The sequence below is a fragment of the Exophiala spinifera genome (genome assembly GCF_000836115.1).
Source record: "Exophiala spinifera strain CBS 89968 unplaced genomic scaffold supercont1.2, whole genome shotgun sequence".
Classification (NCBI taxonomy): domain Eukaryota; kingdom Fungi; phylum Ascomycota; class Eurotiomycetes; order Chaetothyriales; family Herpotrichiellaceae; genus Exophiala; species Exophiala spinifera.
In genome coordinates this window covers 1331770-1347080 of record NW_015622514.1, presented here as the reverse complement: position 1 = coordinate 1347080, position 15311 = coordinate 1331770, and the positions used below count along the sequence as shown (strand labels likewise).

Below are 15311 nucleotides of genomic sequence, written 5' to 3'. Positions count from 1 at the left end.
GAGCTGTGAAATGGCAGAAACTGGTGAACGAAAATCCCGACCGCGGGCGCCACGACAGGAACAAAACGAGTGGATATCAAGCGAGATGGATGCAAGAGCGTTAAAATTACGACCAACAATGAAGCAAGCCGTTTGACTCTGATCTAATAAAAACTACATTCATACCTACATGGGATACATTCCAAGGCTGAACATATGCCTGTAGATACGACGAGCAGATATGGCCATGGCTCTTCGTCTATAAATAAGATAAGATTCCTTCGATTCGTCCACACACGGACCGGCAATATTGCTCAAATCAACGGATGAACCCCTAGAAGATTCGTTCAAGACTTCATGCACTTCACGCCGCATCACAATAAGTCCATTGATACGGGTCGGAGCCTACCCACGAGTCGAGTCATAGCCACACATTCGGGCCCCGACTCAACGTTTTGCGGCCTTCTTCAGCAGCTTCTCCTTGATCTTCGCGACCTGCGCCTTCTTCTCTTCCTCGTACTGCTTCTGGAGCTCCTCCTCCAGCTTTCGTCTCTCGTCCTCTCTTTGTGCATTCCGATCCGGCGGCACGCTCATGTACGGATAGGCACTTGGGGGGCCGCCGTCAGGACAGGGCTCGACGCCGACTCGCAACATGGCATCCCACTCACCACCTCGGCTGCCGTCTCGAGCACCATGTCTGCTGTCGGCACGAGGTAGTCTGTCAACAATGTAGAATGTCTCCTGAAACGTCTGGAGCCCGTTATCATAGTGCCAGCGGAGCGAGATAGTCGACGCGGAAGTGTACGTGCGGCCTGTATGATCCAACAAGATGACTGGCTGACATCGCCTGACTACGCCTGATGTAGCCAGCGCCTTTGCTTCGCAGATCAAGCTTTTCTGAAGGGTGCCGTCGTAAAGTGTATTGGCCAGCTTGACGACATGCTCCTGGTCATCTGCAATAACGGAAATACGGACACTTGTGTTGGATGCCTGGACGTGTTCACACCACCAATTAGCCACCAATAGAGATTACATGCAAATGAACCGGTACCCCTGGCAACAGAAAAAAGTCCAACAGGGGACGACAGGGAAAACCACCTCGACCACGGGGGACGCATCGAGGAATGAGGAGATCAGGGGGTTAGAGACGCACCATCCTTGACACTGAACCAGCTTGTGATTGATGGAACAATTGTGGCCGACGGCTCTGCCAGGAATGATAAGACGCATCAAGCTGACGATTACTCTCTTGCATTATAGCATTCGGACTCACGCGCGTGCCATGAGGTGGAGACGGGCGACCGCGCCCCGTCGCCATTTCCGTGGAGGCGATTGAACGAGGCCCGGCAAAAGAAAGCCAGCCAAAGTGAAGCACAACACGGCACAAACACCAGCCTCGCCCCAACTCTGATCTTCTGACTGGGCAAGGCAGCCTTTTGTGCCCAAGGCCGAATTCAAATCTCTAGGAGCCGTACGTGCTGGCGGATTTGCATTGGAGGGTGGTTCTTCCTTTCATATATCCAGGTGGTGGAAGCTTCCGCAGCGATTAGCCATGCCCTCAATGGTACATCCTTGCCCGGAGCAACTTCTAAACGTCCCTCGATCGATGCTGCTTTCCGCTCCTCGTCAAGATCGGGAGTCACGTATACACCGAGGCGTATTTGTCAATCGATGTACTCGTACAAGCAACTCTGAGAGCGGCAGAGTGACCCAAGAAAGACTCTTGATAAGGTGGAACAGAGCTTTTATAGGTACGAGAGACAAGGAAAAGTCTATCGCTTTTGGCAGCCATGGTGGCTCAGGAAGTGAAACCATGACCAGATGACCACGCTATCCGCAGGAAGTCCCAAGAAACTCTTCAAGGGTTTCTGGAGGCATCAAAGCATTTTCACAACGTCGTGTAACAGAGTGCCCAAGAAAGGCGCCAATTGCGTGAACCGTTGGTAGAAACATCCCTCCCACCTAGCCTGATTCCAGATATCAACCACCTGTGTAACACACCCCCACATCATCTCGACTGTGACAAGTACCTGGAAGAAGATCTGTTTGTGTCTCGAATCATGTTGTACATTGAAGAAATTTCAGTTTCTCATAAGAGTGAGAGTCCGCGTTCGACGACAAGCTGGTTCGGCGCATAACCACGACTCAATTTACGATGTGCAAATTGCAAAGAAGCCGCCAATATGTCGCAATGGCTGGGCGCCGAATGCCGCCTAGACCCATGCTCCCAAAACGACTATTCTGGCCTTTTTCGGTTGTCTTCCACGAGAGTAACGAATTCGGACCAATTTTCCTCGATCCAAGGACGACCAATGATACAGTCAAATTTTGCAGGCGATGTGTTCCGAAGGATGTGAAATGATGCATGATGTTGATATGCGGAAGTTGTAAGAGAACTGGAAAGGCGGAAGTGCCAGTCCAAGAGAATGGTGCTTTCTAGCTCGCTATATCCGCCCAGGGAGTGAACCAGGCCTTGAGAGGGCCTTCCCTCGACGTTGAGCTGGGAAAATGCCTCGTGAGAAATCAAGTTGAAGTCGGCTCCAGTGTCGAGGAGAGCACGTCTGGACGTGATGGAATGTTTGCGACCATCAACAAGTGTGTGTTCTGTTTCAACGTGGATGAACATGTCCAAAATGAAATGATTATGGCGTGGCCTTTTCCAATCCAACATGGCGACGTTCTGCGGGCAGATTGATGCAATACACCTGCCGGGACTCTCTTCCTGATCGGGGCATTTCTTGTGGACACGGCGGCGAGAATCGCTTCCTTGCATAATACATTTTTCGGGCACAGAGTTCGTGGCACTCCGAGCGCGAGTTCTTAAAGAGAACCTCTTCATGACTCCTGGTTGAGCAAGCCTTCGGCCAAACCCCAGCAGACAAATCGTCCCTTCTTGAAAGGCAACAGTCGGGAATCCCTAGACCCCTTGACCGGGCACTTCGCCTCTCAAACACCGCGGCTGAAACTGTGTAGGTTGTGAAGACGGCCCCGCAGATATTTGGACGGCTCCAAATGCTGGATCAACACCACGATGAGCACGCTCATCAAGGCGATCTTGTTGATTCTTATACATGGGAGGGTGACTGGACCTGTCAAAGTCTGTCAACACCATGCTTATTGGAAGTAAATACATGTCGCACAAAGTCGGCCTCGTCCTTCGAGCCAATGCAGCATGGCGGACTGTTGCAAACTCCTGCAAGCAGAGAGTGAACTATGCTTTCGTATCGTGATCCACAGCTGTGACTCTCCGATATTCTGAGACATGTGGAGAGAGGCATACAGGTTGATACTTTCGAGATACTTTCGGAGTGCACTCGGAAGCACCTCCCACTATCGTGTACTGGTATCACTGCAGGACAAAGAGTATTCCGTAAAGGTCGGCGCGCTGTGGTGCTTAGCCGATTCTGAGTGTTGCCAATGTTACAGTCGTGCGATTCAACCGAAGCGCGAGAACGAAATGAAGAATGTAGATAGATTACGGCGATAAATGTCAGGGGTTTGTGACTGCAACCTACAGAATTCGTTCTGTGAATGAGTCTGACTGGATAAGATACCACCGCTAACCACCATTGAATCGGATTCAATGCGAGACTGCAACCACTCTGCCAGCAATGTCAATCGACGTCAGTCCACAGATACGTTTAATGGTTGTTGCGACACCCGACACGTGTATCAGGCGGGAGTGGCGTTGATTTTCTCGCTCCTGCGCCAGAAAGTGTCTCTTTGATGGGCTGGGAGCAGACCAGGGGAAATTTGTGACAATCGAGAGATGGCGAGCGGTGATGGCCTGTGAACACGGAGCCATGCTAAAGGATGCTTCTTCCGCGTCCTCTGTTCAAGGGTCCTGACCCGCTGTCAAGTTCGGGTACCCGTGCAGCTCATTGTCACCATTGGTCGCCAGGAGTGTTTGAGTAGGACAAGGGCACGGCGTGCACCGCATATAAGCAGACAGCCGGCGGATTGTGCTCCCACCTGAACAGAACTCCTTGACTTTGTGATCTGTGAGAGAGGCTGTGACATGGGCGCCTGCCAAAATGACCGGCTATGGAGCTCTAGCATCGATGATGGCAAGCCATCAGAGCGCTGAAGCGTTCAGGAAATTCTCCAGTATGAACCTGGAAAACATTCTGCACATGCAAGCCGAATTACAACACCTAGAATTGATCATCAACGAGATTAGAAAGATCCCAGAGCTGAACAGCTTTGACCGAACGTGGATCGAATCCCCTGAACACATGTCAGAAGATGATGTACGGAATATCTTTGAGCGGTCAAGGACCCTGCTTAACCAGTATCGTAAGCCGCGCCAGTCCCGCCACTGACCGAGGAGCACGCTCTGACGCGCACAAAGATCGAACCCTTCTGCAGACCGCGAAAATCAACGCGATGCACGCCCCTCAAAAGGACGATCTGGACCTACGGAGGAAGTGGTACGACGAAGAAAGTGGTGGCAACCACTTCCTGTATGGGGTCGAGGCAGGTATTTTTCGTGACGAGACGATCGAAACCGATTTCATGACGTTGAAAGAGAACCTGGAAAGTCAAGATGCCTTGGCCAGATTCCTGGGTCGAAGAATCGTTCCACTGTATCATCGCACGGTCGGACACAGGATACACCGAACCATGGAAGAAAAGGCATTCGAACAAACGTGCTATTACACGCCCGAAACCTTGGTGCGGATTGGAAATACAATTTGCATGCTCCTCTCCGCAATCATACCAGCTCTGTCGATCATGGTCCTCTTCAGTGTACAGAGCATCGGAGGTAGATTGATAGCCATCAGCATGATGAGCCTCATATTTTCATTGGTGATGAACGTGATTGCTCAGAGACGAGCCGACGTATTTATGTCCACCACCGCGTTTGCTGCGGTCCTTGTGGTGTTTGTTGGGAGTGCGAATGTGATGAACGGTTGAGTAGGATGGTATAGCAGGAATTCTCCGACCCCCGCCATGCAGGATGACGCCTTCGGAACGGGGAGCACAATGTCCAGGCGGATACTAGGAGGTCAGTGCTACACGACCGCTTCTGTGTAAGTGTGAAGCCTCGTTGAGGTGATCATTTTGACTGCAAGTGCCGGGAAAAGCGACAGTGGACTGCTAGCAGACCGACTTCGGGGTAATCCAGCCCAATTTGAATTTGATCAGGACGCATCGAATAGAGAACAGGTGAGCCTGTTGACGAATGAAGACGAGGACGCACGTGCGATGCGAAGCTATTCGAGCCAAATCGCAAGTTAAAAAGTTTCACAGCTAAAAAAAATGAGACACAGGTTCGGTCAGAGGAACAGACTTCCGGATAACGATAATAGATTGACACTTCGTAGCCGTCGTAGCCGTTGTAGCCGTCTTGCGAAGCTGGTACGAGTAGTTAGTTGATCAGCGGGAGTCGGCAGGGACGAGCATGAACGAGAGTATGGACCTTGTTGGTCGTCTGTAAGGAGTGGAGAGGCTCAGGGTTCGGTTTGCTGACACTCGAAGACCCGAGGTGCGAGGTTTGAGGTTTCGGTCACGTTTCTGATCACGTGAGAGCCGGGCGCAGGCTGGGAAGGTGCGGATACGAGTACGAGAGAGATGAGGGGAAGCAGCGAGGGGCACGTGCGAACCCACTACTGCGCCGGAGATGTTGGGAGCTCCCTCGAACTACGCGTCTGGCCACTCCTTCTACGAGTATTGAGCCAAGCCACCGGAAGCATAGGCACCGTGGAAGCATGGATAACGCAAGATAATGGCTGATGCGACGTGACGGGAATGCAAGGGGAGCGAAGGGAGAAGGGCCAAGAGACAGAGAAGGAGACAGGAGTAGCGAGGGGGGGCAGGAGCTCGTCAGGCCAAAGCTCCCAGCTCCCAGCTCCGGTCACGACTTCCAGCTCCTGCTCCGCCCAACCTTCTCCCATGCTGAGGATCTGCCCGTCTCCCATTCTCCCTCTCCCTCTCCCTCTCCCTCTCTCCCTCCCTCGCCCTCTTCCTCTTGCCAGCCTCTCTACTCTCCCTCTCTCTCGCATTGACGGCCTTTCCCAATCCAGCGCTTTCTACTTCCCACTGACGCCAATAGCTTGGGCATGCTGACTTCCGGGCTCAAGCCCCCCGAACTGCCTGCTACATCGTCATGTCTCCTCTGCTCTCGCATCCGTTCTCTTACTCGCTGCTCTCGTCCTCCTCCTTGTAGCTCCCTCCTGTGCCTGTCTTTACTCCTGACTTTCCGCTAGTTTTGTCTGCCCCAGGGCCCTGACGTTGACTAGAAGCTCTTCCCAAGTGCCCCAATCCTGTCTCAGCCGTCCTGACGTTCTACCTCGACCTACCTATATCTCCTGTTTCTCCCTGACTTCTCCCTTCTCATCTCTCTCTGCTCGCTAGACCCCTAAACGCCCTCTTGACCCTACTTCTTCTGTCTCTTCCTAGTACACCCAGACTCGCTCTACACAAGCTGCGCCAAAATGCCTCGAAGAAGACGCCAGGAATCCGACGAGGAGGAAGAGGAAGAGGAGCTCCAGGCTCTTCCCAGTGATGAGGATGAAGAGGAAGAAGAGTAAGAAACCTTTGCTTGCTGATCTTCGGTTGATTCGTTTTGGTCGCCATGAAATTCCATCAAATGGCGCTCGATGCGCCTTGTTGCTACTGTCAATGTGACTGCGCCAGCCTCAATGACTGCACGCGTTGCTTTTCTCACCGAGTTCTTGTTTTGTTCGATCCAATGTCCGCTCGTTGCTTCCTTCACCTATGGCCATTGCGGCACAGACCGGGACAACGTTCCATTTCATGCTGACGTCAAAACGTGATAACAGATACGAAGATTCTGAACTCGACGACGAAGAAGAGGAAGAGGACGAAGAGGAAGAAGAGGACGGAGAAGGAGAAGATGAAGAAGAGGCCGAAGAACGTAAGCACTGGTGTTGTCCCTGGGGATTCAGGCAATGTTCGTCTAGCTGACTCAATCGTCAACACAACAGCACCTGCGAAGAAGCGCAAGGCTGATGCCGACGAATCCGAGCCTGCTACTAAGAAGAGCAAGACTGAAGAGAACGGCGCTGACGAGGAGGAAGATGCTGCAGGAGATGACGAAGATGAGCCAGAGCAAGAGGATGATGAGCCTGCAGTCAAGACAAAGGTCATCAAGGGCTCGGAGAGCAAGACAACCGCAGTCGAGGCAGAGGCGGAGACACTCGATGCTGAAGATTAGTTGCCTTGGACCATGGGCGGCTAATTTCAAGCTTCATCTTGGAAAAGTCTTCTTTGCAGATAGAGAAAACGGATGCCAGTTGGATTCGAAGCTGTCGGTGACACCCTCGAGTCCTTTCACCTTGCGTGTTCTTGTTGCATTCCACATGATTGTCTTCTTGTTTGTAACCCACGTAGTCTGATACACAAGTAGAGCCCAACAACGAACATGCCCAATGCAAACGTGTGCTGTCGCCAAGACTTTCGCCGACGATGTTACAGAAGCCTCACTGGATCGGCTGGAATCATATCGGATGTGTTGTTCATCAAGCAGCTTCATTCGTCCATCCATTGCGCGAGTCACACTTCCTGTCTGGGTCGGCTGCTGTGAGAGACTCGACTTATGATGGTCCGTCGCAAGAGTGGTGGCTTCTGTGCCGCTCATTTGAACCATCATTGCTCGGGTCGAAGGATGGCAGTCCTGTCCTGCGGAACTTGGCCGTGCCCCTCTGCAGCATATACATTAGACGCATGCTCAACGATGTTGCTGCCAATGAAAGATGTGCGGCGAATGCGGCCGCAGACTCCTCTCCAACCCTATACCATGGCCTGAAGTGGACTATTATACATACCTTTTTTGACTCTCCATCTTGCAATGAATGGCCTGATGATTCCCAATGGTTGTTGCAACGCTCCGACAACACATCCTCCCCGTAGGCTTGAGTCCAGTCAGTGCGATACAAGGCACCGCAAGGCACCACCATGGCTATATAGTCGGACGTGTGTTCGGCTCACGTCTTCTGATTAACTTCGGTTCTGCGCTGGGATACGTGACTGAAAGGACAAAGGCAACAATCAATCAAGCCCACATAATCAAAATGGCTACCTCCAAGGTCTGGTTCATCACCGGGTGTTCCTCTGGGTTCGGCAAGGCACTCGCCCTGGAGATCCTCGGACGCGGTGACAAAGTCCTCGCCTCGGCGCGCAATGCCACGAAGCTTGAAGCGCTCAAAGACGCCGGCGCCACGGTCTTCGGCTTGGACGTCACCTCTCCTCTCGGCGAGTTGAAAGGTCTGGTCGAATGGGCCAACAATCAGCACGGCAGGATCGACTACCTCGTCAACAATGCTGGCTACTGCCAGGTCGGGGGGCTGGAAGAACTCACGTAGGTGACCGTGATCCAGAAAAGCAAGCATCGGAACTCCCCCGAGCTCACGAACAGACAGTCCCGAAGAGACTGAGGCGCAGTTCACAACCAACGTCTTCGGCCCCTTGAACGTCACCCGCGCCGTCCTGCCTTATATGCGAGCCCGAAGGTCAGGGGTCATTGCCAATTTCTCCAGCATCGGCGCATGGCGCGGGACGCCGGCCGTCGGGGTCTACGAAGCCTCCAAGTGGGCGGTCAGTGGTATCACCGAAACACTGCGCCTCGAGCTCGCCGAGTTCAACATCAGAGTCTGCAGCATTGAGCCGGGCTACTTTCGGTCCGACCTTCTGGCCAGCGGCCACAAAAACCTCCACCAGCGCGTCATTGCAGACTACGATGGCACGGCAGTGCGGAGGACAGAAGAGAGGGTGGAAAGGACGAACCAGAACCAGCCTGGCGACCCGGCCAAGGGGGCCAAGGTCATCGTCGACGTCCTCACCGGCGTGGCTGGCAAAGGTGATGATATCCCTGTCAGAATTGCCCTCGGGGCGGACGCAAATAGGATCATCAAGGGCAAATGCGAGGAGACCATCGCGCTCCTGGATGCGTGGGTGGCAATCACTTCGACGACTGACTTTGATGAGCCGGCCAAGTGACGTGTTCGCGAACGGTTCCTCCTTGCATCACCATAGGCGTCTGGCAGAAGACAACCAGACAGACAAAATTCATCAAACCAGTCTTTCAGCTACCTGGCCAGATGCGTGGGTCGATTCCAGATACACGTTTGTCTCTTGAGGATGTACCGTACTGCTTAGTGCCAGTTGGAAATACAGCAACTACTTGGGGTCCCAGCCACACTACAAAAACAATGACAATACTGGCCCATGGAACACGAGCTATCAGAAACATCCATGGCCAAGTAGACTTGACCGTTGCTGCTAATTACATACATACATACCACGGAGTTTACTGGAGCCATCTTTGCGTGCCGTTCCGAAGACACTCCTCCTCTGTAGCCCTGTGCAGTCGGTCACTGTATGTACGTGATGAAGAAGGCGGTTCAGCCAATCACACCGTATCTCACCTCTTCCTCAATCGGGTTTGGATATCCATTCCTGACTAGCGCATCACATCACATCACATCACATCAACTCCCCGAAGTAATGCAGGCGAGAAAAGGGGGGCAGGGTGGGCACACGACGAAGGAGGCAGGCTAGTTCAGGTATGTAGGTAGTTAGCTAGCTGGGAGGGGGCCAATATCCGTATTCAACAAAACTCTTTTCTCGGTGGTTGACTTTTTACAAGTATTACCAGGGCCCAAAAGGAAGGTAGATCAGGTGTAGGTAGGCCGCCTTTTACGGAGTACTCGCTCGGCGCTCGCCTACCTTTTACCTACGGGAGCATGTACATACAATACCTTACATGTCGTATCCCGTAGCTATCTACTTCCTACTAGGTAGGTTACCTTCATGAACCCCTACTACCTACCCAGGTACACCTGGTTTACAAGACGATACTCGTAACTTTCGTAACTCGGCCCCCCTCTCCCCCCTCAGCACATGCCTAGTTATTAGACACATACCACATGCCCACGCGAAGATTCCCGTACGTCTGACCTGATTTGATATACGAGGTTGAACCTCTTGAACAGATAAGATACCCAAAAGTAACTAACCACCCATTCTGGACACATCACACCCGTTTTACCTATCCGGGAATACCTACCTACCTACCTACCTACCTACCTACCTACCTACCTTACTTATTACCTCGTATTCCAGACCGTGTCACGCACGCACGGGAAAAAAGGGGGCCGCTGAACTCGCAAGCCCCTCCTCGCAAGACACCCCTCGAAAGCAGACGAAGATGAGAGACTAATAGACGCAACCTATTCTTACCTACCTACCTACCTACCTACTCCGTACGGTAAGGTGCCTTCTTCGGGGAGAGGCTCACCCATACATACATAGGTACACAGCCTTTGACTTCTGCAGGACAGTAGTTAGTTGGTCGTACGATCTCGCGTGTCTCTCCAAAGGGGGGTTAAACTGGAACCCGTACCTAAAGGGCCACCCCCCACCCCCCCCCCCCCCCCGGTACCCCGGTTCGTGCAGTACTCCCTAGGTGGCGATTCCAGCGTACGGAATACTCAGTGCTCACCCAGCAACTCGGTCAGAGTCCAGGGGTTCGCTATTTCTATTCCTGTCCTCGAATGAATGCTTGCTTGCTCATTCTGGACGTTTCACAAAGGTCTATCTGACCGGCTGGAGTCTCCATCTTATTCCACAGCCTACGGATGTCGATGTCCCTGTATGCAAATTCCGTGCTGCGTCGTCATTCTCCATGCGACTCTGTGACCATGGCGTCCTTGCCTGTGATACGATACTCTGAAAAACCACGAGTACCTCGCTCTCCGAGGATCGAGGTTGAAGGGATTGAAATGTTATGCTTCCCGAGTCAGTCAATGGTCATTAGTTACCGAGAATAGATTTATCGCCCCCAGAACAAGATGGATTATTCGTAAATGGTCTATCATGAGCCGTCCCGCGCCATGCTATACCAGCCATCCCAAGAAACCCATGGACGAAACACTATTGATCCGTTTCAGTAAAGACAGGACAATCATGTGTCGATTTCACGCGAAAAAAAAACTCCCTCCTCCTTTGAATAAAATCGCGCTTTCATGTATACACAAAACTGTGCAATCGTGCTTCCCTTCCGTGTCTGTACATGTCCAAAACCAATACCCATAGATAATTCCATTGCTTTTGCATGGGGTTTTCCATTTCCATTTCATTTCCATTTCATTCATTCGTCTCTCTCGAAATCACGTTCGATACCGTTGTTGCCGGAAACCTTGCAATTCACAAGCTTACAGCCGACCCTGGTGGCTTTCAAAACTATCAACAAAAGTCCAGTCAATATCCCCCGAGTTGAGTCGGGGATGCGGATCGAGATTATAGCCCAGTAACGCCGTTCGAGCATGCGAGTCGACTTCGTTGCTTCCAAAGCTATGTTCGGACCCGACGGGAAATTGCTGACCAGGAAAAGCGGGGAGGAAGTCGTCCAACACCTGCGCTTGCTCAGAGTAGATACTACTTCTGATACCGGACTGCCAGGGCATCGGGGTAATGAAAGAGCCTGCCGCGTCAGGGTTAGAAAAGGTCGCATGGGCCAAGGCAGGGTTGGACAGGGCCTGGAAAGCTGTAGGTTGCGCCAGATCCATCTGGTGACTTGTAGGGGTCGGAATCGTAAATTTGGGCGGCGTCGAACCGTTGGAATAATTGGTCCTCGCTGCCTTTTGCCGATCGAGGACAGCCTTCATGCGCTTTCTTATGATGGCATTGCTTCTTTCCAGAGCTGGCATGGCGTTTGCCGTCTTTTGCAACACGTCCAGCAAAAATCCCAGCCCGTTCTTCTGTGCAGCCGTCGCTTGGTCCTCTCCAGGTTGATATTCTCGCTCGAACCGTAACACGGCGATCGTGGCTGCAATGTATGCGCTGTATGCGTTGAGATAAGACACATGTGATAGCCCAAACGTATTTGCCTGTAGCATGATCAAATCATGGATGGCCGCCGTGGCTTGTATGCACATCTGGTACGACCGAGAAGTACCAGGCGCGTTGATGTCTCGCGCTCCGAGGATGACTGGTCGATGCAGCAGGATGACTGTCGTATGGTACAGCAGATTCAGCGACATGATATGGACGGGCGGTGCCAGCGAGGGCATCTGATCCGGGTTTATTCTCAGGTGGGAAGGCAGAGAAATCAACCAGTCACGCAGGTCTCGCGATATTCTAACGAAAACTGCCTCATTTGCTGCTTTGGCTTCGGTCGAGCGCTCTTCCTCCTCCATTTCACGCCTGGCCGCTGCTTCGGGCGAATATATATTGTGCATTAGGTCGTTCAGGATGACACAGAGCCTGCACAGCTGCCGGAAACACGAAACGACGTATCCTGGACATGGTTGGTAGTTGGGCGCATTGGGAACATCTGGGCGAGGCGTTTCACCATAGTAAGGTGCCCAGAGCTCGTTGTCGCTGTAGTCGTCCATAAAATTCACAGGCACTTCCTCGGTGTTCGGCGTAAATCCAGGCATCCTACCGAGATAAAGAGAAAGGATCTTGTCCCAAGTGTAGCAACTCCAAAAAAGTCTCTTGCGGACTTCGATGTCTTCTGCGGTCAAGCTCTTCACGAATGATTGAAGTCTGTCGCTAGGCAAGTGAATCCCCATATCCAGGGCCATCCGGAAAGCAATGCCCGCGAATGTCCACGATTGCGAGGCGTTTCCGAACATCACTTCACGAGCTGACTGTTGCAGGAGCGCCTGTATCGTTGCAATGGTTGGCTTCTTTAATATGTCCATCCCCAAGCCGAAGCGGGCTTCATCAGTCATTCTTTGCATGAAATTTGCGGCGCTCATCGGACCTCCATTCGAACTCTGTCGACTCATCACGTCATGGTACTGGTTTTGATAGACATCATGGTTGAGGAATCTCGCACAATGTGCATGAATCACCTAGAAAAGTAAGTCAAAAGTCGCTCGGAATGTACAATTGGCCGAGTGCAATGCGCACCTTCAAAAGAGTTTCTGAGAAGTATGGAGGGTCTTGTGCTTCGGGCGTGTTCAAGTCTACCATGGCCATTCCCCTCGTGAACGCCGGTCTGTACACAATCAAGAACAGCGGATGTTGCCAGCACCAGTGGTATTTAAGCATCTCCTGAGAGATCTCTTTGGGAACATTGGCTTTAGCAGCACCATTGGCAATGGCAAATGGCTCAATCTGTTTCTGGTGATTGGCGTTTAAAATGAGATCTCTTCTTACACGTTGGTCCTCTTGGGGACTCCCGGCGACTTGTGGGTGTGGGTGTGAAGCCGGTATGGGCGAGCGATTGGGTTGCGTCGAGGGTGGCTGGTAGATGGGAGATGTCGAGTTGTGAAAGGCAACACTCCCGCAATCATCGATACTGATGTCTGTCTCCCATTTTACCTGCCGGTTGCGATATGCAAAATTACTCGAGGACTGCGAGCCTGCAGCTTCGCTTACTGGCGAAGTGCCAACCGGTTTCTTCTCGTCTTGGGCGCTCGCCTGAAATGTGTCAGCACGTCTTTTGTGGGAATGAGCTGCACCACTATCATCACCCACCCTTGATAACCAGGCTTGCGTTTTGGCTTGTCGCAGTTGCAATTTCAGCTCTTGGATTTCCTCTTCAAGAGACCTCACATACGCAAGCGACGGAGGCTTGTCGTAGTGGCAGTCGTCCTTATAGGCGATACACCTACCGACCATCAATACTGTGAGTACAAGGTGTTTCGAAGCGGTCACCTTACGTTGTACATTTTGGTGTTTTCCCATCGCACTTGGACTATCATGTAATCAGCCACTTCAGGCCGGGAGCGAAGTCGGCGGAAGGAAGGCGAGGCGCAACGTACCTTTCTCCTGCGACAACCGGCACATGTTGATTTACGATGTTTAGACTTTGGTTTCGGTTCGAGTTCTGGAGGCATGTTGACGGTTGAAGGGTTCTGCGACAAAGGAAAGGAAGGCGGCGTGGAGTTTACTATAGATTCACGAAATCTAATCAAGCCTTGTAGGCCCGGGCACCTTTTGATGGATCAGGACTTCTCCTCACAAACACTCCAAATCGGAGTCGTCAGCGGAGTGCTGGGGTCCCTGTACAGTAGCTCTACCAGGGCTTAGCCTTAGGGTGATTCAACACGGAGTGAGTGGGACTCAAATGCACTTTTGCTGGCGCCACAGGGTCTGGTCAAAAGCGCACAGCAGCAGCACCAAAGAGGATAAGTCGGCTGTACAGGAATAGCAAAGGATGAACATACTGGCTTTTCGAATATCTCATCGATCCGTCGCAAGCGTGGTTGGCGCGCGAGCAGCCCCGAGATAGGAGAGAGTTCACGACCAACCGTGGCAACCTCGTTACTGCAGCCGATATGCTAGGGACACGACAAGCTCGCAGGGCTCTAGCTCGAGGAATTTTCTAGTTGGTCTGACGAGGCCTTTTTGGTGAGACTCAAGCCTGGGCCATTAGCGCGATCGAGGGGTCAAGCATCAGAGAAATTTGGTGGACTGAGATGATCATCGATGGATGGGGGAAAGGCCACGATGCTTACGATATCGTCGTCTGGACGCACCCGTGGCCGGACCAGGATACTCACAGACTTAGACGGAGAGGCACTGGCCGGAGGATGCTGCACTTAGCTTGACGCTATGTTTGGGGACAGCTCGAAGAGGCTGTTCCTAACTGCCTCCGAGGGCAAGGGCATTGTGTGGAAGGGAGACACCGTCGAGGGCGATGATCGCAGGGGTTTGGAGAATCAGAGCGCTCACTGCGGTTCAATCGGGCAGGTGGTCCCCATCATAGTCGGCATCGTCGGTGGAGATAGCGATGGGCAAGGGAGGCCATGGGATATTATGGAGACCTGGAGGCCGGGAGCCCAGGGTGATCACTCGATCAGTTCCTGTAGAAACCCCTCGCAACAGCGGGTTTGGTTTTGGCCCCAGAATATGCGACAGATTCTTTTCTGATACGGATACAATATGGAGAGAGACGGTGGTGCTGGCGTCGCTAGCTGGGTGACGGACCAGCATCAGGACCTTTTACCGACGGAGACCGACCAACATCACTAGCTGGCAGTCTTGTACCCGTCCTCGTACATGGACACCCTCACAATGCTTACGAGGCTAAAGTCGAGGCTGTCCAATTAATCAACACCTTCATTCGTGTTGTGCTTCGCTGAACCCGCCTCTCGTCGCTTAGAGCGGATCCGCTGGCCTGGGAAGAAAATCGCCTTCTTTCACTTGAACGAATACGAGCCTCAGACGAATCAGCAGCGTCAGCTGGGCCCAACTATAGAACCCATCAGCACCTTGTTAGAAACAAGCATCGCCCACTTCCCTGCTGCCACGAGGAGACCAGTAAACGGCCCATGCACTGTATCAGGCTCAATCCAGCAACCAGGCCCCGGCCAAGTCTGGAGAATCCTGGTCGTTGGTTCCCTCGATTACTC

The 15311-nt window shown here is 52.4% G+C and overlaps 5 protein-coding genes across 5 annotated transcripts; 3 read left to right on the top strand and 2 right to left on the bottom strand.

The window, feature by feature from the left end:
- Positions 1-426: 426 nt before the first annotated feature.
- PV08_02773 (uncharacterized protein) lies at positions 427-1297 on the bottom strand (the record flags this gene model as incomplete). Its single annotated transcript, XM_016377131.1, has 2 exons — positions 427-969; positions 1133-1297. 2 exons carry the CDS (start codon positions 1295-1297, stop codon positions 427-429), a joined length of 708 nt encoding a protein of 235 aa, XP_016238701.1.
- A 2716-nt stretch (positions 1298-4013) lies between these two features.
- On the top strand, positions 4014-4896 carry PV08_02772 (uncharacterized protein; the record flags this gene model as incomplete). The annotated part of the gene is made up of 2 exons (XM_016377130.1): positions 4014-4275; positions 4331-4896. The coding sequence occupies 2 exons, from the start codon at positions 4014-4016 to the stop codon at positions 4894-4896; spliced, it is 828 nt and encodes a 275-aa protein (XP_016238700.1).
- A 1520-nt stretch (positions 4897-6416) lies between these two features.
- Positions 6417-7159, top strand: PV08_02771 (uncharacterized protein; the record flags this gene model as incomplete). The annotated part of the gene is made up of 3 exons (XM_016377129.1): positions 6417-6508; positions 6765-6859; positions 6930-7159. The coding sequence occupies 3 exons, from the start codon at positions 6417-6419 to the stop codon at positions 7157-7159; spliced, it is 417 nt and encodes a 138-aa protein (XP_016238699.1).
- Positions 7160-8015: 856 nt separating this feature from the next.
- PV08_02770 (uncharacterized protein) lies at positions 8016-8940 on the top strand (the record flags this gene model as incomplete). Its single annotated transcript, XM_016377128.1, has 2 exons — positions 8016-8302; positions 8364-8940. 2 exons carry the CDS (start codon positions 8016-8018, stop codon positions 8938-8940), a joined length of 864 nt encoding a protein of 287 aa, XP_016238698.1.
- Positions 8941-11156: 2216 nt separating this feature from the next.
- On the bottom strand, positions 11157-13793 carry PV08_02769 (uncharacterized protein; the record flags this gene model as incomplete). The annotated part of the gene is made up of 4 exons (XM_016377127.1): positions 11157-12803; positions 12862-13564; positions 13617-13651; positions 13719-13793. 4 exons carry the CDS (start codon positions 13791-13793, stop codon positions 11157-11159), a joined length of 2460 nt encoding a protein of 819 aa, XP_016238697.1.
- Between the last annotated feature and the right edge of the window lie 1518 nt (positions 13794-15311).